Consider the following 27,285-nt stretch of genomic DNA (forward strand, 5'->3'; position numbering starts at 1 on the left):
ACAACAACCACCACCACCACCACACCACACCCAAACACTAACATCTAATCCACATCCACGCCACACGCGCGCAGATTCAGCTCGGGAGACTTGTCTTCCGAGGTCGACGATGTCGATCCCAATAGCTTGCCGCCAGCTGCGCGTCCTATTCAGGACCAGCCAACGAAGCCGCCTGTGGCCGGCGGCCCACCGAACATGCCGCCGCCGCCGGCTCCGGGCCAACTGCCGCCGCAGCCCGCCGGCGCCGCTCCGGAGCTGTCGCTGAGCTTTGGCGCTGGCAAGGCACCGCCGACAGCGGCTCCGGCTCCGCCACGTGGCGTGAGCGCGCCCACCAGCCCGGCCAAGTCGCGCGAGAGTCTCCTGCAGCGCGTGCAGAGCTTAACGGGCGCCGCTCGAGATCAGGGCGCCTCCATATTGGGTATGCTATGGCTAGACAATAGATTAAATGTGAAACCAGGAACGGCCATCGTCGGACTGCCGACGATTTACAATAGAAGTTAGATACATGCAAAGTGAGAATTTGAAAGAAGAAGAAAAAAAAGAAATAGTAGTAGTAGATTTATGAGATAGCTTTTAAATTCAATTCCAGGTTAGTCCTAAAGTACTTTACTATATAGAGGTTGAGTGTTGGGATATAATATCGTTAGATAGAAAATATATGTATCAAAGTGAGAATATGAAATGGTAAATGCTCAAGGATGATAGTCTATATAATTATTTATGTTCTATACCTTGATATGAAGACATACACATCGTATACTATTTATGATACTATGAAGACCTACATATCAATTTAAGGAGCTTTTACTAGTAGTTGAAAAGAAATAAAAAATGAATTATCATTTACTTGTCGAGGTAGTCTTAAACTTAGTAGAGTAGTACTATATATTAGTTAAATAAAACAAAGTGAGAATCTGAAATGGTAAATGGTAGGATATATAATCATATATCCTACTATTATAGATAATATAGCAGAAGACAGCAGTTGAAAAGCCAAAATATATTCTTATGATTATATGCTGACGTATATATTCAAGAGTCCTTATTAGTAGTTGCAAAGGAATTAATTAGCTAATATTATTATTACTCCTTGAAGGCAATACGTAAAGGTATATTTATCGTTTAGTCCAAAACTACTCATAATTTAATATTAATACGATATATTTATATCGTATAATTATAATAATCATTTTCAACGAATTCTCTGCCGAGATACTGAAAGTAAAAATATCTTAAATCCCCGTTGGGGATGACAACCACGCAAGCATCGGAGTAAGTGCAATGCGACCACCGTTTCACCTGCAAGGTGTCAACAGAGGCTTTAAGCTTGTCGCTACCAATTTGTTCACAATCCGAATGCACTTTCCCTTTCCCTTTCGCACTTGGCTCAGCATCAGACAACTTTTCTGCCATGCTGAGAACGACAACGCTGCGTAAGCCACAATACCACAAGGGATTAAGCTCAATGAGAGCGCTTGGAGCACTCTCAGGCTGTGATGCACGGCTTAACGGGTCTATATCCCCTACCTATTCTGCTCTGACCAATCATACCAGAATTTGCACATGTATTACAGTAGGAAATACATTATGTTTATGTATGAGGTTGGCCTGGAAAGCCGCCTCCTGACGAAGAGACTAGATTAATGATTGATGGCACAACTATTGATGATTGCGAAGTAGAAATTCGAATTGATGGTCGAAAACTGTCGCCTATGTCGTTTATGCAAAACACAAATTCAAGGCAAAACTGCAATACATTCAACACGAGTATTAATGAATCATTTATTCGTCAATCGTGTCATGTTTCATAAAAGTCGTTAAATCAATTTTGAGTGTGAGTCACATTGCCAACATTGCCAACGCGTCAAGAATTTATGACAATGATTTACGATGTAACAGAAATATACTTCAATTTACAGCTCCATAGTTATCTTCCTAATGGTATAAAGTATTTCAGTTCAGATGAGCAGTAAAGTTGTAGACGAAATGGAAGCGAGAATCAACTGAATGCCGTCCTGTTTGGAAAATAGATTGAAATGAAATTATTTGCTAATCCCTTTCAACCCTTGACACACCCCACCCACAGGAGCTGCTGTCCAGAGTGCCACTCAGCGGGCGCCCGCCTTCAACAAGGACAGATACTTCACGCTTCTGGTGCTGGATGATCAGAACACGGACTGGTCCAAGTACTTCCGCGGCCGGCGGTTGCACGGTGACTTCGACATACGCGTGGAGCAGGCGGAGTTCCGAGTAAGCTAGTGTCACACTAACACCATTGTGCACCCTCTCTATTATCTGCTTGCATCCGCAGGACATCACCGTCGTTTCCAGCGCCGACACCGGACCGGTCGTCACCATGGCCGCCTATCGCAGCGGCACCCGGGTGAGTTGCAGTCCCCGAGGAGGGAGGGAGGAGCCATCCTGCTTGCTCTTAATTAGTGCAACGCTCCTCTATAGAGGATAGATGACAGAGAACAGAACACACACTCTTTTCCTGTCCGCCGTGTCCAGTTGTTAGTCGCCTGTTTATTTTCAGCCGTGTTATATTTGTTTTTATTGCCCTCACATTTTAGTGCTAGTAAGGGTCTGGCTGACGCCGCCAGCGATAGATTGCATCGGGCACGCATTCAATTTATTTCCCAGCTAAAGGACACTCGAGTGCTTTGCTTATCAACGCTTTTCTACTCAGAGGTGTTTATTTATCTTCCAGCACTTCTACTGTGGCCCCCATTGAACAAGTAATCAAACCGCAAGTGCCTTACCCATGACCTACTTACTGCATACTGCATTTATAGTTTATACTGTGACTTATTTGACCGTTAAGTTAGTTGATGCGTAAGCACCGGATACTTGTTGGCAGCTATAAAGAAAGTGTAATAAAAATAAACCTGTTTCAATTCAAAACGAAGCTTAAGGACCTTATAACACATATACCAAATAGTTTTGTGTTCAAATTGTGCAGATTGGATAAATCTGAGATAAGCCAAGTTTTTAACCATATTCAAAAATTGCAGTCGGTATCCCAATTAATTTTCAAGATAGTTCGTTTATTTTCTCCCATGTTTTTATTTTGCGATCCTAAAAGTATGCAATGGAAATAGTGGTCAACGCATTTCGAATTAGCCAAGTTTATAACCTTATATTTCCAATAGCTAATTTATCCGAATTTCTATCCGGCATCCAAATCACTTTGGATCAAAAATTATTTACACTCCAATAAAGCATGCCACAAAAATGCTTAATTTTCATTTTAAGCTGTATATTAATATATTCGGCAAACCATTTTAGCAAATATTAAATTTAAATTTGCGCCAGCCCAAAAGTATGCTGCATAAAAATTATTTTTAAAGCAAAGTGTCAAACCTTATAGCAAATCTGAAAGTATCAGTGAGAAGTCTGAACAACATAAGCTTAGCACATGGTTATCCGAATGTGAATTCCGTATTCAGAGTATCCAAGTCACTTCATTTATGTTCACCAAGTGTGTTTGTTTACTCAGCTGAAAAGTATGCAGTAAAAAGTATGAATCGACAACTCTTGAATTGATGCATAGCATATGGAACGTGATAAAATTATCCGAATGCTTACGTGACAGCGGGATGTGTGCAGCACGTAATTCTGTGCTAGTGTGTGTGTGTGCATATTACGACTGAGTTGACAGTCACATATAATTACGGAGCATATATGTATGTATGTGTGTATGCATGTAACTTGATTATATGTGCACGCATCGTTGCAATTCCTCTGCTGCAATTAAGTGACGCCTTTGTAGGGCATTTAAAGTAAAAGAGTGTTGAATCCAATTTAACGTAAGCTGCTAATGCTTTAAGCTTGTGATTCTCATATTTATTTATGTCACTTTGCGTTCAATCAGTTAAGACTCGGCTAGAAATAAAAATATTGTATTCTGCTCTTCATACATATGTGCGTATGTGTTTCTAATGTAACTTTGGAATATCACACACCAAAACAACTCAAATTAATAATAAGAATAATAGTAATATTAAAAAAAAAACTACAAATACAGGTTGCCCGTTCTTTTCGGCCGGATTTCGTGTTGATACGCCAACCGCCGCGCGATGGCTCCAGCGACTTCCGCTCGACCATTTTGGGTCTCAAGTACGGCGGAGTGCCCAGCATCAATTCTCTGCACTCCATCTACCAGTTCCAGGTGAGTTCTTCTCAGTTGAGTTCAATTGGCCTGAATCGCTTTGCTTATTTCTTTTCTGTTTCCTTTCGAATAGGATAAGCCATGGGTGTTCGCGCATCTGCTGCAGCTGCAGCGGCGCCTGGGACGCGACGGCTTTCCGCTGATCGAGCAGACATTCTTCCCGAATCCGCGTGATTTGGTAAGTGTATTAAAGATTACGTGCTAATTACTAATTAAGTTAAGTAGCTACAGCGAATTGTGGTCACATCTAAAAGCCATCCATTAATAAATAACACATTAATCATAGCGTACGAATTAAAGCTCTACACAATTGTAAACTCGAGTATAAAATTAAGATTTAAAAAAACTGTTGCATAACAATAGCCATTCCACGGCCAGCTCCAGCTCCAGCTTCAGCTCCTGCTCCTGCTCGACGCCCTACGGGTGGGCCAGACACTGTTTGTAGAGCAGCGTGCGCCTCCAGCGGCAGTACTGAACCTCGCCCACAGGCGTTTGCCTCTTGTGCAGCACGCAGGAGGAATAGTCGCGCTTGCACTTGTCATGCATCGACCACGAGCAGCTGTCCGCGCTCTCCCGCTGCCACGGGCAGTGCTGCTTGTAGCACGTGTTGATCTGTGGGTGGGCATAAAGGGGATGTAATTGCAGCTGACTGTCGGCAGCTCACTCGGTCCCACTTACCGTGCAGTTGCAGGCCGTGCCATAGGCGCCGCTGAAGCCGCGCCGCTCGCTGATCGTCATGTTGATGTACTCCTTGTAGTAGCTGCAGAGGTTCAGCTGCGGCAGTCTGCCGGCTATGATGTATATCTTGCCGAGCTCCAGCTTGATGGCGCACATGGAGTCGCTGCTCGGCGAGGACAGGCGGCCGTCGCGCAGCATGCGACGAGCTTCAGGTGTGGCCTAACGGGAAATAAGATAGGATGAGCTCTGATAAGGGCGCTGCCCAAGCAATGGCTGTGGCTGTGGCAATGGCGAGTGCTTACCTTGTAGATGCGCTTTATCTGCACCTTGTACACCGTCTGGAACTTCTGTAGGGTTTCCGATTTGCGGAGAACGCGCAGCTGCACAACTGCAAGGGAATGCTGGCATTTAGATTAAATTCTCCAAGGACGCTCCACTCACCATAATCAGCGTTGCAGTAATGCTTCTGTGGATGCGCGAGCTCGCACACGCAGGCATCTGTGGTGGGGCCATAAAGCGCCAGCACCGCGACCAGGGCGAGCGCCAATAAACTCAAATGTTTGGTTAACTCCATGGCGCCGTTACAGCTGCGCGAATCCAATCCCTATTTGTCGCCCTGTCAACAGCGAATCGGGTCGTCGTGAAGCTGAAGCGAAATGAGATTGCGTTTTATTACGATGAAGATGCAATGTTTGCAGTAACCCAAAGCCCCTGCTGAAGGTCACTCGCCGTCAAGTGTGCCTTGCTTATGCCATCGGCTTATCTGTGAAGCGTGCTGCCACGCATCAGCCTCAGACTCAGCTTCAGCTTCAGACTTGGACTGGGACTCGCACTCGAACTCAATCAGACATCCATCAAGGCGCTGTCAAGTGTCACATATTACGTATACGCCCAGGGGTGCAGACAATTAATACATCTCTCCCTCTCTCACTCGCTCTCATTACAATCGCTGCGCGCACTATTTATTTGCTGAGCAGTACATTTACTCTGGCAGCCACTGTGAGCATTCGCATACGCACTTCAAGTTGCGTGTGAAATAGATTTCTATTTCTATTTGAGAGAGAAATTCCATTTTCATTTGTTTGGCCATTCGATTTCAATTTAGTGTCGCTGCTGCTCTCCTCTATGATGTGCAATCGATTCGGCTGCACGCATAAATCCTATCGAGCCGAGGCGGACTGTACGTAAGAAAAGTAGTTCAATTGCCAGCCAAATGCATTCCATTTAGCATTGTTTATGGTAAATTCATAGAAAACTTGAGGCGAATAACTCGAGCGATGCCGATGCTGATGGCGATGCCTATGCCGTGCACATATATCAACGCGAAAATATTGTATAATATCGAGAGCGGAGCGAAATAATCAGTCGCCTTCGCCATCGCCATTCCCATTCCCATTCCCAGTTCCCAGTCAGCGTGTTGAACTGATCGACAGAGATAGGCAGGCCCATATAGACAGCCATATGCATTGGCTATGCCGACTGCGGCTGTAGCTGGGGCAACAGGCAACGGGGCAACGGGGCAACGGGCGACTCGGCAATGTGGCAATTAAATTGAAATAAAATTGAATTAAAAGCATTTTGCGGAAAAGCCACTAGAAGCAGCAGAGAGCAGACAAAAGGGGGCGCCGAGTCGATTGCCTTACTGAATTGATTGAATGCAAGCAGAAATAATGCATCAAACTATTTATTAAGTGGCAGCCCAAAGTGGCAGCCAGACAGAGGGACGCCGCGGCTAATGGGCGCTGCGAAGCCTTTGTCAAATCCAGATCTGTGTCGTAATATGACTTGGGATATTCTTGGAAAGTTCTTCATGAAATGAAAGCTCCCTCACTCTCTCTCTCTCTCTCCCACTCTCTCGGCAGTGTTTATGTTTTGCATTGTTCGTGTCTTGTCGGTCTGGATTTGACACTTGTGCTGGCAATTAACGGCCTGGATTTGTTTAACAAACAGCCAACAAGACAACAAATAAGCACACACAAAACTGGCACATACACACACACACACACTCACTCACACACACATACGTTTAGCAACTAAATCAACTTCAGTGGAAAACAAGAAAAACTTTTTACACTCGCTGCAAATTCGCACGATTTCCTTTCAGTTTTCCACGATAGCCGCCGATCAGTAGTGGCAGCCGCAATTAGCATGGCCATATATCACGCAGCCATACATTTTAAGGTGGGTTCGTGGATGTCGTGGAGAGGGGCAGCGAGTGGGGGCGGAGACGAGTGTGTGGGTGCCTGCAGCAGAAGCTGGGGTAGATGGAGCCAACAGCTATTGATGCCAGAGGCAGCCGTGTTTTGTTGACAAGCTCTATACATGTGTCAATTAAATGTTGTATATCATAGCACCACGACTCACACACACACACACACACACATACAGAGTGTTGCTGACATGAGCATGTATGCATAAACACTTATGGACTGTTGCTTTGACGTCACATTCATAGTTGTTTGCCACACTTGTTGTTGCTGTTGTTGTTGTTGTTGTTGTTGTTGTTGTATCGTCATCCACATAGAATTTGACATTTGACACTGAAACAGTCGGCAGTCGACGGCATCTCTGAGTGTCACTTAGCTATGCGGGCCCCCAACAACAACAGTTTCGAAATACGTACGCATTCAGAGCGACAAATATATGGAGTCAGATATCGACATGACTCTAATTAGCATTGATTTTCACTTTGCCCTCAGGCCATTTAAATGAGACCAGCCACAGCAACGAGCGCAAAGAAAGTGCCTTACAGACACACTCACACACATGCAGCTGACACACATACATACATACGCATACGTATATATGTCATGTGTCAGATAAACGATCGCAATCAAAGACGAGATAAGATACCGACATCTTGAGACTGCAGATGCACAATGATTCTCAGGTTGCGACCGTTCCATCAGAAGGGAATGAGAAGTTATCTCCAAATGCCAAAGAATGATTAAGAGTGACGTTTCGTTGGCTTATTTAGTTAGCTGCCGACTAACAACTGCGACAATATTGAATAAACTCATTTGTTGCATTCGTGCTTATGTATGCAAACTGAGTCAATTAGAATGAGTTTTAAGCATAAGATATCACGTAAATGACCTTAAGCATATCAAGGTTAAACTGTCTGAATTAGAATGTGCCTAGCTCTGAGCATTGCAGAACGCATATACAATAAATAGATAAATCAATATTAGGCATATATCAGTTGATAAAATTCAAAGTAATTTGAGATGATATCATTATAAATATATCTATATCTATCTATCCTAAACTATATTCTATTCCATATAATAAATATATGTATATTCCACTTTCTTTAAATAATCAATGGAATCGAATGAAATTCAATTGAATTGAACTTTGCCCATATAAAATTAAAATCTTATACGAATCTTATTTGAATCAGATAAATCTCGATATACAAGCTGATGATGTACTGGGAACTGTTAAGAATGAAAACCAAAACTTGAATATATGTACATTGGTTAGCATTCCAGCCTTATAAATTGTTAAGACATTCCCACTATGTCCTCTAGGGCTTCATATCTTTCTTTTCATCGAAATTCAATTCAATTTTGCCTAGAGATATTATTTTTTGAGTGCATTCGCCTGGAACTTTCCAGTTAATGCCTTTTTATCTAATTACGTAGTCAAAAGAAATATATAATATTTAATTATTTACTGTTATTATATTTGCATTTGCGATAGTATTCCGTTATTCCGTCTGCCATCTGTTGGGCGAACGTGAGCGGCTTAAATTGCAATTTATTTGTGGTTCTTATTACACGACTGGCCGACGGGTTACCTGGAATACTCGGAATAGTTATCATAGGTCATAATTTACTTCGCCAGGTTGGCTGGCCGACTCAAGGGCTGGGAACGAACTCTAAGCCAATGCAAACGCATATTTATTTGGAAAGAAACGCAGCCGCAAACAACGTGGACAGGTGACGCAGTACCTGATTGTCCGAGGGACTGATTTATATATTTCTATAAAGTGCAAAAGGCGCCACAGATTTGAATTATGTAAATATGCATAAAGATTATTAACACTTGGCGCCCCAGAGGGGCGGCCTTCCAGGTAAACGGTTTGTGGCTTAACGAAGCGTTGAAAAGGCCAGAAACCGAGCAGGTTAAAGAGCAAAAAAGGCTGGCAAAGGACGAAAAGCCGAGCGGCTTTGCCACAAAACCGCCTTCAAGCGATTGGGTTTTGGGCTTTGGATTCGGATGCTGCCCCAAATGGCCTACAGAGCAGAGCCGCATAATTAATGCGCTTCTGCTTATCTGTGTGGGGCTGTGGGGCTGCAGATCCGTTGGGCTGGGTCGGTAGCAGGGCATAAGACTGGCCCGTAAATGGAACTGTGGAAAAGTTGGTTTTATGAGCGCCTAATTGAGTCATAAAACTCCGCTAATGCCTGCATAATGCAAGGCACACAAAATATTGACATGTTGCGCCACTTGTGGCACACAATCGCGCGACCTCTCCGCCCGATGGCCCGGTGCAGCGCGCCGCATGTAAATAAAGCTGACGACAACAATTTTCGCGCCTGCCTCGGAAAAAAATAAATCAATGCACATAAAACTCAGCCACAATCGACAATCGACTCGAAATAAAAGCCACAAAAATTTAATTTGTTTCGTTTGGTTTTCTGTTTCATTTTGTACGCCCGACGCGTCGGTCATTTACTTTTGGCTTCTCGCTTTTTGTCACAATTCCCTCTCTCTCTCTCTCTGTATCTCTCTCTCTCTCTATGTGTGCTTGACTTTTATTGCTGATTGGCTTTCTAAACAATTCGCTGTTTGGGGAACGGCCAGCTGTATGTATAAATGAAGGCGCATGCAGAGAGATAATGTAATGTCAAGATATATTGCCAGCAGCGTCTGATCGGGAATGATTTAAAGTTCTTCAATTCGAATCTGACCTTCCTCTTCACACATTTACAAAATCTACATCTAAAGCAGCTCGTTAATGCACTTGGCTAATTGCGCACATTGCGCTGCTATTTCCCCACTCGAATTGCATTCTCAAGTAATATTTATATGGCCTAAATATGGCGGGCTAATGTGTAGGCAATGCTATACACATTCTAGTCTGAAAATTAAATTTCATTTATGATCCAAATCATTTATACCCCTTCAATAAGAGCCACCTACTTACGTGGAAGACAGTTGGACAATTATTGGAAATTTATGTAGATTATGGAATTTAATTACCAACCAAGTCCAACGAGACTCACCCTGATCAAACTGAGAATGGGAAATTAGGGTATATTATTTAATTATTGTACATACATATATAACGAACAGATGTCATAGCAGACACCATGAAGTATATATATTCTTGAACAGGACGACACGCAGAGTTGTCATTCCAATCTATTCCTTAATCTATCTGAGTGTATGGCTATCAGTATGAACGTAGCAATCTCGTAATCGACAAGGGCTAAAGATTTTGAATTCTAAATGTATATACTAGTGCATACCGCCTGCTGTATGAGTTTATCTTCATGGCGTTTCCCGATTAACGATAACAAAAATCATTAATTTGACTTTGCTTTTCTAGTGCGAATACCGTAAAAATCAAGAGAACTAATATCTGGAATACAGAAAAACGTAGAATATCAGGGCTTTGCAAGGCACAGGGTGTTTTCAAGTCGGGAACTCCAGCTAGAAATCTCGCTCATATTATACTGGAATGCAAGTCAGAACTAAATTTCTCTAAGGAAAAAAAAAGTTTTCGTAAATGAACCAGAAAAGGAAAATTGATTTTTAAATTGTATAGAACAGCTCCATTTCATAGAGGCGAGCACGTACAAAAGTAATACGATTTCCAGTAATTATACTTCATCAACTGTTTAAGTTTTAAATTGTATGTCAATTTTATTGAATTGTAGATTGCAGAAAGACAATGAATAGTTAAATGACACGATTATATAATTTAATATCTGCATGATGAAAGTTATTTAAACAGCTGTTGAGTATCTTTATAAATGAATCGATTTCGTACTACGATAATTTTTAATAATATTGCGAAGATAATTAAAATAGGGTGTTCCACATAGCGTTTATATTTAATATATGATATATTTTTACTTTGTTATGAATCAATGCGTTCAATAGTTATAGAAATTCTCGGGATCTACTTTGCTAATTTCTAAAAAAAACTGATCTTTCAGATTTTGAACTCTTTTTATATATTTATAAGTACATCCAAGTATAAACATATATGAAAGTTCTATATAAATCTAACTCAGAGTTGTATAATCATAACTAATCCGCTTTGTCCTATTTCTGGATTAGGCATAATTGTATTATTCATTCGTTTAGCTATATAATAGGTTGAATAATAGTTTTTTTTAGAACTCTGCAGATGATGTAGTTGCACAAGAATCCGATATCTACATATATAGTAACCAATGCATCAATTACATCAGGGTCTTATTTATCTGTGCATGAGTGTGCATGAGTGTGTGCCATGGAAGCCTTATCGACAAATTTATCTCTCCACAAAATGCAATTTGTAGTATTTTTGTAAGTTTTTCCTCGTAAAATGTGTACTCTCCACTTTGCAGCTGATAAGCAGAGTGCAACGCATTTCCATGCCAAAACATCCAGCTACCAAATTGCGGTTACTTTTTAGCCGTTTTACTCTTTGGGTTTGTTGGCCACAACGAGCACGAAACTTTCTTTGGCCAATGGCGACCTTTGCGCCAACTGGCGGCTAGCGTGTTTCCTACCATTCGCCGCACAATGAGAGAAAATTAAGGAAAATATCAAAGTCACGATCGGCGACGCCATAATCAGCATGATCAATGATGCCCCAGCCCGAAACTGAGCTGGCCCTGACTGGCCAAACGAAATGTTTTCTTGATTAATGCCCAGAGCCAAGCCGTTTCTCAGCTGAACTTTGACATGCAAATCTGAATGCGCGTCGAGTCGTGCCATTGTTGAATATATGTACGTATATGTGTCTATGCTCGCGATTAACTCTTGGCTGTCCACACACGACACGCTAAACAGACAGATAGACACCTGTTAGTTAGTATAAATGCCCGGCTGATAAGGCATGTTAACGTCAATCGATGCTCGCTAATTGAATTTCGACTCCAACTGATGCACCAACGACAACATCAACATCAACATCAACATCAGCGTGAGCAGCAGCAGCAACTGCAACTGCAACTGCAACTGGAAATGCAACTGCGTTTGACGGCTCCATTCGAGCGTGACGCGATCTTGACAAGGCGGCGCCAGCTCAAAGCGCTCGCAACTGGCATTTGCTCGCAAATCTCTGCCGAAACTGAATAGAAGTCTGACAGAGCTAAACGGTTCATGACAGTGCTGTGAACCGAAACACTTATCAGAAACCAATAAAATTGTTTGCCTGCATATAATCATGCAATATTGCGATATTGACTGCATTCAAAGAGCTTCTACTGTTCGTTTAAATGCAAATAATTATGGAAGTGAAGATAAGAACATCGATGGAGTTTGGCTAATCCGATTGGATAAAGGCGGCTCCCCGTAAAAAGTTTAAATACAAAAAAATGAGCTTCCTTTTTTGCAATAAATATCAATAATGACAGCAGTCAAGAGCCTTGAGGAGAGACTTCTTGTGAAAAGCTGAAAAAACAATCTGAATAGTTGTTTAGTCAATTTATTAAAGATTATTAAAGACACACTCGACACAACTCGAATGGTTAACTAAATAAATTAAATATGAATAAGGACAAGAGTCAATACTCTAAGAGTTTAACTGATCTGATCGGCTATAAAACAGATTTGATATGTGATAAATTTGTTGAAATATTTCGAGGCATGCATAACCTGGTGCTTAGCTGCTCAGCTGCTTGGCTGCTGCATGCTTCATGAATCGTGAAGCTAAAGTGATTTAGTAAACATGTGCTCTTTATACGTGGTATGGGCACTCACATCTGCACTCGCTTCTGCGGTGACTTGCAGGCTGGCATCATAATGCCGAAAATAAATCTTACGCATTTCTCAGATTTGGCCACTCAATACATCCGTCTGCGGGTAGATAAATAAACAGATTGCGAATTGCCACAGTTTTCGAAATGTCGACTTTCGTCACGTTCGGCACTCGACGCTCCATTCGGATGTTGTTTCAAAAACCAAAAAAGTCCAAAAAGTCTCTCGAGTGTGACACAAAAAATATAATTGTTGGCCAGCGGCGAGCGAAAATAAACAAAACTCGATCGCCTGGCAAAGCTGGGGCAGGACGCCTGACAAAGAGCTCAATTATGAATGCTAATGCGAAATGGGTTCCCTCTGCCAAGGGCATTCATTCTCCCATTCCCATTCCCATTCCCATTCCCATTCCCATTCCCGTACTTTGCATTTGCAGGTCATAAAAATAAACGTTATTTTTTTTTTTTATCATGTGAGAAGCAAATCGAATCGAATCGAATCGAATTCTCAACTTTTGCATACAGTATGCGCATATTTGCACATACATACATATGAATGTGAATGTAAGCAGCTCAATTGAATGTTTTGCCACTATTCAATTAAATACAGACAACAAGGAAAAGCCGTATTTGGGGCGATCAACACATCTTGGAGCTCTACCGAATTCGATTGAGATCCATTTCATTGAATTTCCTTTCGTACTTTACTCACATAATCTAAACTCTTCTTTTAGCTAGTCTTAGTCGCTTGTACCTTGCACTTAGATCTGAGTGATTTGATTATCTCATCGAGCAGACTTTGATTACTTGAAGGAAACGGTTGACAATTGACGTAGACAGCTAATATATAATATACCATATAATATAAAATAATATAATGTATGCCATAGCCAGGTAGCTGCGAGTATAATATAGCATAATAGAAGCTTTGTGTGAGCTAGCAGTGAGTGCAATCGTTAGATTACCAGATTCACATTGGATCAATGATCTCGTTGTTGACAGCTTCGATCGATTATCAGAAACAGATATGTTGCACTAATAATGTCATGAACGTAAGCCTCAAATTGAAGAGAATCGAGAATATGAGTTTTGTGTAATGATCGCCGTCTCTCCGTCTCTATCTCTCTCTCACTCTCTAAATGCAGTCAGATAATATATCTACACTAACTCTGTTGAAGCTCTCAGCCTCACACAGCACTTATAAGACTGACTCTGCTGTTAACTTCACAATATTACGTCATATTTATGCAATGCCCCTTACATATATTTATCATGTAGTTCAAGGTCACGTAGTAGTATTTATGTATGGCTTACGATCTGTTTATCGACTACTGAAGCCTGTCAGTAATTCTTAAAATCAAGTATGTAAAATCCCATCGTAAAATAAATGATGAGAAAGATTTTCTCATTATTTGCAACTTGATACTCCAGAGGATGAAAGTTTTATAGCAATATAAAAACATATACATATATACATTTTGTTTTTTCTCACTTGCATACATTGCATTGCCTCCGCTATGAAATATGAGAGCTCATTACTTTTACTCATTTGACTCAATTATTTAGCTTCAAGAAATGAATTCCATCAAATTATTCATTGATTTATTAAACTGTTTTTATACTCGCTCAGAGAAATGCAATTTTTAATATAAAAATTCCATACTCATTCACAATAATGCGCTGTGACAGATCTTGTTAAATAAATTTAAAAGCTGACAGACAATCAGACAAATTGACAAATTGACAAACCCAGGCGACGTCAGTTTGGGTGCACTGGGCCCACACAGGAACGAGGCAGACCGTGTCGACCCATCCCCAGGCCAAACTTATTATCATCCCCATCCATGCCCAATGCCAGGCCGATGAGGGAGCGGGCAGTGAAAAGAAATCGTCGCCAATAAATTTGCGATTCTGAAATTTACACGATGCGAATACAGCGAATGCTCTTTGTCGCGCTGTCTCTTGCATTTCTCTTTAATTGTACAATAATATTTAATTGCAATGTGGCGCAAGAAAATTATTAATGGATTTCTGGTGGTTGCAGCCGCAGCGCCAAACAACGCCCACCCGAATGACCAACAGATAATCCCAAATTCGACTGTGGGTGTGTCGCCATTGGCATCGGCATCGGCATCGACATCGCCATTGTCGGAGACTTGTGCCAAAAGTCAAACAAGTGTAAAGTAACAAATAATCATTCTCTATATAAGGCGAAACACTTTAAACAATTCGATGACGCTTCGCACTCCGGACTGCCCCCGGTCCAAAAATATACACTCAACGATGTGCGAAAGAATTGTGTTCGAATTTGATAAGCCTGTCAAGCACAGACTCATTAATTGACTCGAATCTTAAACCCATTTTTTTATTTTGCTTCGAAATACAATAACAATACATACATATATGGGAACGAATGCGATCTCTGAGCTAAATTCAATAATTGTTTAACTGAAAACATAAGTCTTGTAGTTATAGTATTATTATAAATATATGTATATATAGAAAATTTGATATATTAATATTTGTATCTATCAATTTTATATATCTAATGGCTTAGATCGTTGCTCTATAGATTTTTTTAGGTATATCTTTCATATATACAAGCACATCAAAGATGAAGAATTAGCCAGAAGTCAAACAAAGATAATGATCGTTTTCTGAAACGTCAATATCTTATTTAAAGGGAATTTTCGCAAAAACTATAATTCCAATTATTTTCAGACATTTGTCCAAATTAACTACATTAGTCATGGGCAATACCAAAAATAAAATCATATTCATTGGGTTCAGGGCATAACCAAATAGAATTATTATTCTATAAGTAATACTACATTTCAAAGTAAAACATTAGAATGGCAATATTTCAGGCATACTATTCGGCTGTGAGCTTTATACAGTTAACAAAATAAGCATTTTATTTATTATTAACTATCAAGACTCAAGGCAAAAGAACCAACAACAATATCAGTTTTTTCAAGAATTTACCGAACATATATGCAAAGCAGATATATACGATATATATGAAAATCAAGTCAGCTACATATATTCATGTTCACATTTCCCAGAATAAATACAAACATATAGTGAGATATATATATTGATGGAATACAGCAATATATTAACAAGCTGACTAAAGCAGAAGCAAACGTAAGGTCAAGTGAAGGAAATGCTTAAGAGTTGTACAAAACTGAGCGAACCACTCAAAGCACTTTAAATGCAATGTGTAAGATATTTTATGGCTAACAAAATTTTGCACTCGAATTTGCATAAATTAGCAAATGTTCTAACGAAAAATTGTTAAACATTTAATGTTTTATAGCTTAGGCCTAGGCGTTAAGTGGCCAATGCCAACAGCGCCACGCATGGCGTATGCGTAATATGGAAACGCACCCAGGCACACAGCTTCCCTTGACATTTTTGAATGTGCTGGATGTTTTACATAAATGCGTACAAATATACAGTTGCCCACGCTTTTGATGCCGTGTGCTAAATGAATTTATGTTGCTGGATTGCACAATATAGAAATATTTTTTTTTTTATAGCTGTGTTTTGTTTACAAATTGGCGACATTAGAAACTATTAAGGCAAATCAAAGCTGAGCAGAAAATTAAAGAAACAAATATACACACACACACACACATATGTATATGTATATATATTCATATATGTATGTATGTATTGCGACGAAGCAAAGAAAAGCGGGCAGCGAGCGAAGAAAAAAAGAAATAAAAACAAATTAAAAATAAACGCAAATATGTTCGAGCACAAATAAATAGAAAGAAATGCAGCCACGTGTATGTGTGTGTGCGTGTGTTTGCCTGTGTGTGAATATGGAAAACTGTGTCGCTATGTCAACGATGCTGCAACTGCGAGTTTGACGTCTGCCCCGGCAACACGCGTTTTAAATCGCGCGCGAATCGCGCACAATTCTTGCTTGTTTACAATTTGCACTCATCTCGAGCAAATTCATAAATTCCTTATGCTAAGTGCATGCAAATAAAACTGAAATAATTAAAATACCTGAATCGTCAGTCGACTGCAAATAATTTGTTTTTAGGTGTTTTTTACGGAATAATTAATCTGTGCTCGTTAAACGTTAAGCACCAAAAACTGTTTATTTAGCACTATTAACCACTGCGGGGCTCTGCTTAATTTGTTCACTCGCACTGTCAGGTCTCAGACTTGTTGCATTTGCATTTGATAACAATAATTTTCACACAATAATTTTCGCCGCGTCGTTGCCGCCGTCGTCTTCGTGCGTTCTACTTCGCTGCGCCTGCGGTTCTGCACTGAATCGTGAACTCAACCATTTAAAGTCTTTTCATAGCCGAAGCCGAACGCCAGTCACTCGGCTCGCGGCGAGAGAGTCAGCGCGATCATTACAGTTAGCCAAAGAGCGAGCGTTCGGCTCGTTGAGATTGAGCTTTTTTCGCTGGTTGCTTGAGTCGTGTACCCGCTGTGCACACACCCGCGCAGGGTACTCCATAAGTTGCTTCTGCTTGCTGCTGGAGAGGCTTTCGGCAGTCGATCAATCGCATTCAGAAATTCAAGAGCAACGCGCAATGAGCGCGCATTCCAGTTGAGTTTCTTCCAACAGTCTGAGTCATTTGCGCACCCGCACAAGATTTGAGTTACGCTCGCCGTCGCTGGCCGATCGAAAGCGTCGTAAATTCATTAGGAAACGCGAAAGAAGAAAGAGAAGGCGTAAGAGGAATAGAGGAAACTCTAGTATTTTGGCGGCCAGCGGCTGCTTCAATTGCATATGCATGTATTGTATGTATGTATGTATTTCTGCGCATTATTTTACCTTGGCAGCCTTATTAATTGCGAGTATTGCGGGCATATACATAGTTTATGCTCACAAGCATGGCTGGCGCCACAGCAGATGCAGATGCCCATGGAATGGCACGAGCACCGAATGGCGCATCTGTCAGGGAGCATATCAAGCAATAATTTAGTTATACTTTGCACCACAGCAATGACTTACTTCCAGGTCTACATTCACAACCACTCTAAGACTCACACACACACACACACACTCTGAGTGGCTAGCCATGTGGCGCGCACACGTGCAGGGCATGGGACTGGGCATGGGCATGGGCATGGGGGCATGTTTCATGCAACGCCTACAACTACAAGCCGAAGGCATACATATGCGATAATACTATGTGGGAGCTGCTAGGTAGATGCCAGACATATATCTTTCAGCGGATGCGTCACTGTGCATATTTTAAGTGCGCTGATATAACCCGACAAGTAGCCATACGAATAGTATATACGTAGTACGTGCCAGCTTCCAGGAATGCCAACAATGCGGGGGTGTGACCACGATTGGCTAAGCACCCCTTGCCTATACATCCATCCACTCATAGGGGAGGCCATCCGCTCAGCACTCAGCACTTATCACCTCTCGTCGCTCTACCCTCTCCGCTCTACACTCTTCTCTAGACATTGTCATTGATATTCATTGAGAGTTTTCTTGGGCCGCGCACCAATTGCGACAATTTTTCTGTCTTCGTCATCGTTTGTTATGGTTTGTTGATCTGTTCTCTTTGGGGGCTTTCAATAAATATTTAAAGATTTCCACATGTTTATGAATGATTTATGTGCTCTTGGCGCTACATATATGCAATATATCCACAAATTGGGGCCGACTGTAGACTCAACAAAATTTCATTGGCTCGGTAAATTTTTAACGAGCTGCACATAGCGCGTAGTAAATAGATGGAACACATTTTTACCATTATAATAATAAAGTATATATGTATGTATGTACATTTTTTCTCTTACAAATAAATTATATTTTAATCAGAAATTTTAAATATTTATTGACTTCCGATGAGAAATGTTTTCAAAATATAATACTGATCCAATAAATTACTGAGAAATATATAATCTATTTTTAACTAATAAAAAGATTGTTTTGCAAGTTTTGGAAGTAGTTGCAGTTCTTGGAAGATTTCATTTAGCGAGCCACAATTAAAAGGCAAATCCCACAAGTTTATCTATAATATGTAAAAATATAATAATTCAATTCAGCAGAACACAAATCCGAATTCGAGCAAAACCATTTTGGCAGTTTTCCAATGAATTTATTAACATACGTTTACAATAAAGATAATTTGATTTTCGCTATCGCATAATGCAAAAGCCGATAGCAAGCACATTTAATGTATGTATGTATGTGTGTATGTATTTCCAATCAGTCTCAACTTGGGAATTTTGTTTTCTTTTGTCATTGCAGTTCCAATTCACGAAGTTCCCCAGCGTGCTGAAGGCTGGCCATTGCCATGGCGGCGTGGCCACGGCCCGCCTGGAGAACCAGAGCGCCTTGCAAGAAGCCGCGGGACTTGTCAGCGGCGCTGGCAACGATTCGCATTGTTATTGCACCATCGAGCCCTACATCGATGCCAAGTTCAGCGTGCACATTCAAAAGATTGGCAACAACTACAAGGCGTTCATGTAAGTGACCAAAGCTCCAGACCGCAGACAGCTGGCACCGATCGGCCGATCGACCGATCGACTTGACTCGATATCAATGTAGATGGCCATAAGGTCGAGTGCCTGACCTTGGACTCAACTGCCACTGTCGGCGCGCAAAAGCCAACTAAAAGCCGTCCAATTGGCCATCATCCTACCAAGTGCAGTTCATTGTTTGGGTTCAACGACGACGACGACGACGACTTTGATGTCGGGTTCAAAGCACCCAAGTCGAGACAATTGTCTACTGCTATGCATTATCAACGCTCTTGCAACTAATTTATTATGTTTTCATGCATGCTTACAACTCCCCCCCTCTCTCTCTCTCTCTCTCTCTGGCAGGCGCAAATCCATCACTGGCAATTGGAAGACCAATCAAGGCTCAGCCATGCTCGAGCAAATCACTTTAACCGAGAAGTACAAAACCTGGGTGGATGAGGTAAGTCGACCTGCCTGAAACCCAAAACAGTTAGTCAAATTTGAGCCGAAATGCAACACGCTCGAGCTCATCGATTTTCGAATACACTTACGAATGTTCAGATCATGTATGATATAATGGAATTAAATTATGATATATATGATAGATACAAATTAAAAAATAAATAAACATAACATTTAGATTTATAAAGTGTAGGAATAAATTGCAACTGAAACGAAATATATACATACATATATCTATTCTCCAGATGTATTATATTAGAGAAATCAAAAATATCTTCGAGTAAATATAGAAATATTTCAATATTTTCAGTGAATCCCCTAGGCTTGCTATTGTATTCACTGCAATGTTTTTGCCTTGCCTGCCCTGTCCTGCCCTGGCCTGGCCTGGCCTGCTGAGAAAGCTAATGTGGCCCAAATGGCTAGCAGAGATTGGGCGTTTAAGCCGCATTTACGAGCAGCCAACTGAAAGGCAGCCGAGAGCGGCGAGCACATTTATCAAACGCTGCCAATCAAAATTGCCAACAAAATCGACTTGAATTATTCGCGGCACATTTTTTGGGCCAACAATTTGGATTTGGTGGGCTTTACCCCTTGGCTTGTGTGGCGCGCGCCGCATTGAGCCAGCTTCGATTCGAATATTCGCATATGCATGAATATGCAGCGCACTTAAAATAGATACTGCGCGCATTAGTTATGATGCAACGGAACAGAGTACCGCAATAATTACTGTGAAACACGAGAATGCCATCAATTGAGGCATTTCATCATTGGCCATAAATGGCATAGAACTCAGCGTGCAACTCAACGCGGCTAGGCCCACTGCGCTGACTCAGAATTTCCGCGTACGCGCACAAATGAACTTCAGCAACTGCAATTTGTGCATTACTTAGATAAACGGGCGGGCAATGCGGCAATGCAGCGACGGCGCTTTAGGTGGGTGGCCCATAAGCCAGGCCTCGCTCCCTCCCTCTCTCTCTCTCACTGTCTCTCTCTTTGTGTCTGTCTTATGCCTACAATTCTAAGCAATGCGACGTTGCCCCTAATCAAAACAAACTGTGTTTGTAATTAAAACCAAAAGCTGACGACAGAAACTACAACAACATCGAGTTGCATAGAATTTGTGGTTGAAGTCATATGCACAGCAGATACTCTGCAATCAGTTGAATCTTAGATGGAGGAGAATATCTCGAATGGAAGAGTGATTCTTAGATTATCCTTTAACTAAAAGTAACCAAAGCAAATGAGCTATAAAGACTTATCTTTAAACTAACTCCATATTCAAGTTAAGACCCCACAATTATTGTATTTTCATTGATTTCTTATAATTCGTTTTGAAATACAATTTTATAATATTATATAGTATATAGATTATACACATCTAAAAGCTTTGAAAAATCAGTAAACCAATATACTCGCTTGGCTATTGCAACAGAGTATCTGAGCCGCAAACAAGTATCAACCCACACACAGAGCGAGCAAATCGAAAACAGATTTAGATTCCGATTTCGATTTCGATGGCTAGATTCGATTGAGCTATGCGCATATATAATCACAAATATTTCTGTATGAATTTACATGTATTCATGGAGCGCGTTATTCACAGATATCGGAACTGTTTGGCGGCATGGAGGTGTGCGGCCTTTCCGTGGTGGTGGGCAAAGACGGGCGCGAGTACATAATCAGTGCCTGCGACAGCACTTTCGCCCTGATTGGCGACACCCAGGAGGAGGACCGCAGGCAGATAGCCGACCTGGTGTCTGGGCGCATGCAGGTGAGTTTCGGATCGCAGATCAGAGCTCGAGCGGGATATTGACTTGGCTGTGTGACTCTTTCCCAGAACGTGTGCCGGCCCAGCATGGCGCAGACGGGTCCCGGCAAGCTGCCGTCGCGCTCTTCGGTCTCCTCGCGCGCCGAGAGTCCCACTGATGAGCTGGCACCGACTCCGCCTCTGCCCGCTGGACCGCGGCCAGCCCCGATGGGCGGACCACCACCCATACCGGAGCGCACCTCGCCGGCGGTGGGCTCGATTGGGCGCTTGAGCAGCCGTAGCAGCATTTCAGAGCTGCCCGAGGAGCCGTCCTCGTCGGTGCCCAGCTCGGTGGGCGGGGTGCGTCGCGACTCGCAGACGTCGCAGGCGTCGAGCATCTCGACTGCATCCCGGGTCGGACAGCGTCCTCCGCAAACTCAGAGCTCCGTCGTCGAGGATGCGGAGGACACCATGAAGAACCTGAGGAAGACCTTCGCGGGGATATTTGGCGACATGTAGGAAATCGCTAATAAGAAGCGCGGCAGAACGGCGAGCGAGACTAGCAACAGCAGCGGGCTGGGCAGCGTGCCCAGTAGCGCTGGACCCACCAGCAGCGGCGGCAGTGGCTTCAGCGGCTCCTTTCTGGGTAAGCAGTTCTCGTTCGCCTCGGGCGGCAAGTCCGGCGGTTCGGATGTGATCTCCACACAGCCCAGCCGACCGCAGGAGGAGCCAGCAGCAGCAGCAGCTGCTGCAGCAACGGCCGGCTCAGCCGTTAGGCCCGCTGCCAGCGTTTCGGATAGCGACAATACTACGGATATAACAGCAACAACAACTGCAGGGTATAAGCCCGTCACCAACTTTGAGCCACAGGAGCGGGTCAATCCCTTCGACAAGGAGCCACACAAGTCGGTTAGCATCGCCAGCATCGGTGCCGCCTCGAACACAACCTCATCCTCATCATCGATTTCGTCGTCCTCGATCTCGTCGCGCATCAATCGCAATGGCAACAGCATCAAGTCGCCGCCACCACCGGCCGGACCGCCACCACCGCCGCCGAACGTGGCCACCAATGCCAACGTCAACACGAACACGAACAGCTCGAGCGTGAGCGCCAGCGCCTATCGCAGCAGCTTCAGCAGCACCCTGAGCAAAGACAAGACCAGCTACGGCAACTACGACAGCAACAGTTCCATTGAGACCATCACTCGCATGGACACCAACACCACGAATACGGCGGCCATTGACACGGGTGCAGGCGCTGGCGCCGGCGCAAGCGAGGCGAGCGGCATCACGGCGATTACCACCGGAGCCGGGACCGGGGCCACCGCCAATGCCACCATCACCAGCTCGGCGTCCAACAACGATTGGCGCTCGGCCATTGGGCTGCGCTCGGCCAGCGTTTACAGTGCGCCGGCGGCTGTGACCACAGCTGCTCTGCCGGGCGACACCTCCGGCTACGACTCGAACTCGCTGGCCTCGCAGGCCGGCTACAACAATCCCAGCGATCTGCCCTCGTACACGCGGCCCTCTTACTCCCGCTCCGAGAGCAATGGTAATTATCTAGCCGTGGGCGTGCTGCTGGTCAGCCTAACGCTGCGCAAGACCTAGAGTGGCCCTATGTGTAGCATCATTGTATCATTATCCAAGTATCATATCTACATCTCAGCATCAGCATCTGTAACATCAGCGCGACTTACGAATAATCCCACAATAATCTCAGCTACATGCCATACTACACATATTCATATATACATACCTACATTGATGCGAGTATATTTGTTATTGTATTAATGCGAGTTTAGCAGCGACCAAGTTAAGATGTAATCGATAACCAAGCAACCAAGCTACCCCTTAGCCAAGTAGACAGCGATTCTGAACGTTAGCCAAAGCCAATTAGGTGCCACTCACTGTGCATTCTGCAGTGAGCCTCCTCATATGATAGCCAACTTTGAAAGTGTAAGCCAAATATAACGTATACGACGCGTGCGCCGCAAAACTGTTTGTAAGTTCGCCACTCGCCAGTGCTGCTATTCGCTTGCCTGCACGCACGAATCTCCACATCGACACACAGAACTCTACACACGCAGACAGGAACAAGAGCTATCTCTGAAGTACAGTAACTACTCGATAGAGCGCACCGCAAACTCAGTTAATTTCTCGGCTTTCTCGGCACGCACAACGACAACACACACACACAAACACGTACAGAGAGACACACAGACAGACACACACACGCCAGCATAATCAAGTATCTAACTGAAGCTTCAAGTAGAACAAAATTCGATAGATGTGTTTTTCTTGCAACCGTTTCAGTTCTTTTACCTTAAATTTATCTTTGTCTATACGTATACGTGTATGTGTGAGTGTGTATTGCAGCGGAATGCAAGCAAACCTAGACCGACTCCACTCCCCTACCCACACCATATATAGATAAACACCCGTATGTATCCGAAATTCCAACTTGAATTCTACCAATTGGCGAGATCCATTCGAACATCGCATGCACACACACACACACACACACACACACTGTCAAGTTGATTGAGGACTCTTGCAAGACTCTGAAACCGCTCGCTGTCATACTCATACGCTCATTGCGATCGCATTCCAAGCCATCTTTCATCACTCACCTCAATCAGTTAATCCAGTTTGATCCGTGTGTAAGCAATTGGCAGACGTAGTGCTAATCTTAAGCGCTCTAGAATTGGCTCCCAACTGCACCCACGCAAAATTATTGTGCATTGATCTACTCCTGACCGATGGGCACTCACTAATTCGTGTCTGTTTGCATTCACAGCATCGAAGCAATCCGATCTGGACATCATCTTCGGAGATGGCAAGACCTCAACAACCTCCAGCTCGGGCAATGGCAAATACACGCGCTCCGGCGGCTCCATCTCGGATGCGGACATGATATTCGGCGGACCGCCCTCCAACTATAAGACCGATCGCTTCGGCGCCTCCAAGAGCATGAGCATGAGCTCCAGCGGCGTTGGAGCCAGCTCCAACTCCTACAAGATATACGAGGGCATACAGAACGCGGCCTTCAGCGACTTTAGCGATACGGGCAGCGTGAGCAGCGTGAACTCAACTGGCAGACGCTGGAACGCCAAGCCCGAGGAGGAGGACGAGCTGGATTTGAAATGAATCCAGAAACACACACACCCACACTCACTCACTCTCGAATACTTCATGGAGCGAGCATTCATAGCATATCTCATTCACAAACACATTTCAACTATTGAGAATCTGTCTTTTTTCTGCCTCCGAAGTTTCCTGGTTTCATAAGGGAATGAACATGCATCAGCATTAGCATCAGCATCAGCATTAGCATTAGCATTATCTCTACACACATTGAGTTACTATAGTTTCCACTATCGATACAAGAGTTTTATGAATATGCTACGATATCTATATGTACAATCTCCTGTTATTATATATATAAATAATATGTATGCAGTTACTTCTCATTTGCGATATGGTAGAGCGAAACGAGAACTACTCTCAACTACTCACAATGTATAATTATAACCACCAAAGCAACAACAATAATAATGCAAGGATAGACCACATAAATATGCGAAACTTCGACGATGACTTGACTGGTTTTGCCACTGAGATGGATGTTAGGGATAGAGACGATAGACGTCTGTCTGATATATGAGTAAACATTATTGGAAGGCAGTTTGAATAATTAAATAAATATTTTATTCGCAGGCGTATATTAAATGTTTTAACTTGCTATTGAATTTATTCGAATAATACCAAATACAAGAATATTATAATACGAATTGTTATCGAGCGCGATGAATATTAAATTAATAAACTACTAAGAGGCACAGATCGTCAGTTCCGTTGAACTCGAGTGCTTAGATAAAAGACAATATTGAATGAAAATGAAACTTCAACTAATATATACTAAATGTTTACAATGCAAACGATGGTTATTGATGAATACTTATTTCAAAATAACTACAAACAATATATGAATATACATATATATATGTATTATATGAGCAAATGTTACACAAACGCTAATGACACACAAATTAAATGTTTACTATATGCCCACAAATGTTATTGTACAACACATGCATATGCATGTGTATACATACATTTGTATATGTATACATGTGCTAGTAGTTAATGTTTATACACACACACACACAAACATACTCGCATAGCTACTCAAACAACAGCGAGCAAAGCAATGTTAAATTAAGGCAAATACGAAACTGAAACAAAAGTAGAAAAGGGAATGCAATCGGGGGATGGAGAGGTTCGATAGATTCCCTTATCTAAAGGCGAGCACACCCCTGCAATATGTGCTATTCCCGAATGTTGGATGCAACAACGAACACATGACAGCAGACAAGCCAACAGAAGTAGCAGACATATTGCATTGAGGGACTAGGTTAATGCAAAACTTTAGCCGTAAATATTAAATTGATTTTGTTACGCACATGTTTAAGCATTATTTTAACAATAGCTAAATATATATGAATATCTATATAGATTGATTTTGTTGTTACATATCGCGAGAAATAGTTAAACCAACTTTAAGCTTGGGTTGTATATTACGAACTTTTAGAATATGTATTTGAAGAGTGACGACAGTTATCTCAGTTATAGAATCTGTTTTAATCCCAGTCCCCTTTTAACATAAACTTTACAGTTCAGAAATATTTCAATTACAAATATATATATATATAAATATAACTCAAATTTAGTAGTGTTTTACAAAAGTGAAAAGTTTTCGGAATATGTATTACGAATTTAATCAATAATATTTACAAGAGCTCTGTCTTTTTCATTTGAGTCCTGAGCTTGATTTGTTCTCATGGCATAATGCATTTTAATTAAATATTATCATTCAAAATTACCCACATACATATGCACATCATGGGCCACACATACATGCGTAGTCCCGAACATCATCATCATTTCGAATCGAATCCAATATCTACCTATATTATATTCAACTGGCACATATGAAATCATATACAATTGTTTTACAAACATCTATTTACAATGGAAGCAGGTTATATACTTTCCACACACACACAGACATACAGGTTTTAATCATATATCACATCAAACAATATCATGGAGCGCATCAAAGGAAATGCTGAAATCTAAGACACAAGAAACAGAAAAGCAAATGCGAATAAAAATATTTAAAATTATACACGAATACTTATACATATATTAAAATAAATAAATACTTCTTATACATACATACATACTACGTGCATATGTTGCAAAATATACCAAATAAATACTCATACTCGTATTATTGTGAAAGTATAGTATCTACGCATATACATACAATATATATATACATAAAGATATACATATATACATACATGATGTATTTGCATGTTGTCTGTAATTGCATAAAATTCGAAATTATTGTATGAATATTCATATTTATATATGAAATTAAAGGTTCTTTCAAAACAGCAACAACATTTCAATAACAGCAAATCAAAGTTTATTTCGAGTCTACATTTAACCAGCATTCATGCATACTTAACAAACAGCAACAACAACAACAGCAACAAGAAACACCCAAGTAACAATAAACGAGTTGATGATTGATACAAAAATAAATAACAAAAGCAAAAACAAAAACTATGGCAATTGTGTTGGTTTAGTTGAGGACACGCACAATTTCGCGTGCGTTTACCTGGAAATCTGTGACATTGGGCAGGTAAGTGGCGATCCTTGGAGTGGAAAAATGTGTGGCCAATTTCAGGCTAATGACACCAGGAAAACACTCTCGATCTTTCGCTGCCGCCCTCTTTAACGGTGCAGCCAGGCACAACACGCAGCGCCGCGTC

At 42.0% G+C, this 27,285-nt stretch overlaps 3 protein-coding genes across 3 annotated transcripts in view; 2 read left to right on the plus strand and 1 right to left on the minus strand.

Annotated features, from left to right (window-relative positions):
- Nucleotides 1-25,219, plus strand: Syn (synapsin). The gene is given in 10 exon segments (XM_030386893.2): nt 1-418; nt 2,087-2,250; nt 2,312-2,383; nt 4,028-4,171; nt 4,245-4,349; nt 19,019-19,236; nt 19,597-19,693; nt 21,299-21,466; nt 21,533-22,994; nt 24,240-25,219. Coding segments are annotated over 10 exon segments (3,003 nt in total). The 5' UTR covers nt 1-195; the 3' UTR covers nt 24,590-25,219.
- Nucleotides 1-27,285, plus strand: part of LOC108657689 (uncharacterized) — a 31,981-nt gene that overhangs the window by 3,586 nt on the left and 1,110 nt on the right. The window contains exon 2 of the mRNA XM_089256561.1: nt 25,128-27,155. The gene's annotated coding sequence lies outside the window, so the exon portion shown is untranslated. The remainder of the gene's footprint in view (nt 1-25,127; nt 27,156-27,285) is intronic.
- Nucleotides 3,801-17,083, minus strand: Timp (Tissue inhibitor of metalloproteases). The gene is made up of 5 exons (XM_030386897.2): nt 16,795-17,083; nt 5,291-5,495; nt 5,152-5,237; nt 4,850-5,068; nt 3,801-4,783 (listed from the first exon to the last, which is right to left on the minus strand). Exons 2-5 carry the CDS (start codon nt 5,421-5,423, stop codon nt 4,589-4,591), a joined length of 633 nt encoding a protein of 210 aa, XP_030242757.1. The 5' UTR covers nt 5,424-5,495; nt 16,795-17,083; the 3' UTR covers nt 3,801-4,588.

Source organism: Drosophila navojoa, chromosome 2 (genome assembly GCF_054131105.1).
Source record: "Drosophila navojoa isolate 15081-1374.11 chromosome 2, UAZ_NAV_1.0, whole genome shotgun sequence".
Lineage (NCBI taxonomy): Eukaryota > Metazoa > Arthropoda > Insecta > Diptera > Drosophilidae > Drosophila > Drosophila navojoa.

Coding starts and splice junctions, on each gene's coding strand:
- Timp (XM_030386897.2), bottom strand. CDS start 5,423: ATGGAGTTAACCAAACATTTGAGTTTATTGGCGCTCGCCCTGGTCGCG. Junction 5,069..5,151: donor AGATAAAGCGCATCTACAAG/GTAAGCACTCGC, acceptor ATTTCCCGTTAG/GCCACACCTGAAGCTCGTCG. Junction 4,784..4,849: donor GCACGGCCTGCAACTGCACG/GTAAGTGGGACC, acceptor GCCCACCCACAG/ATCAACACGTGCTACAAGCA.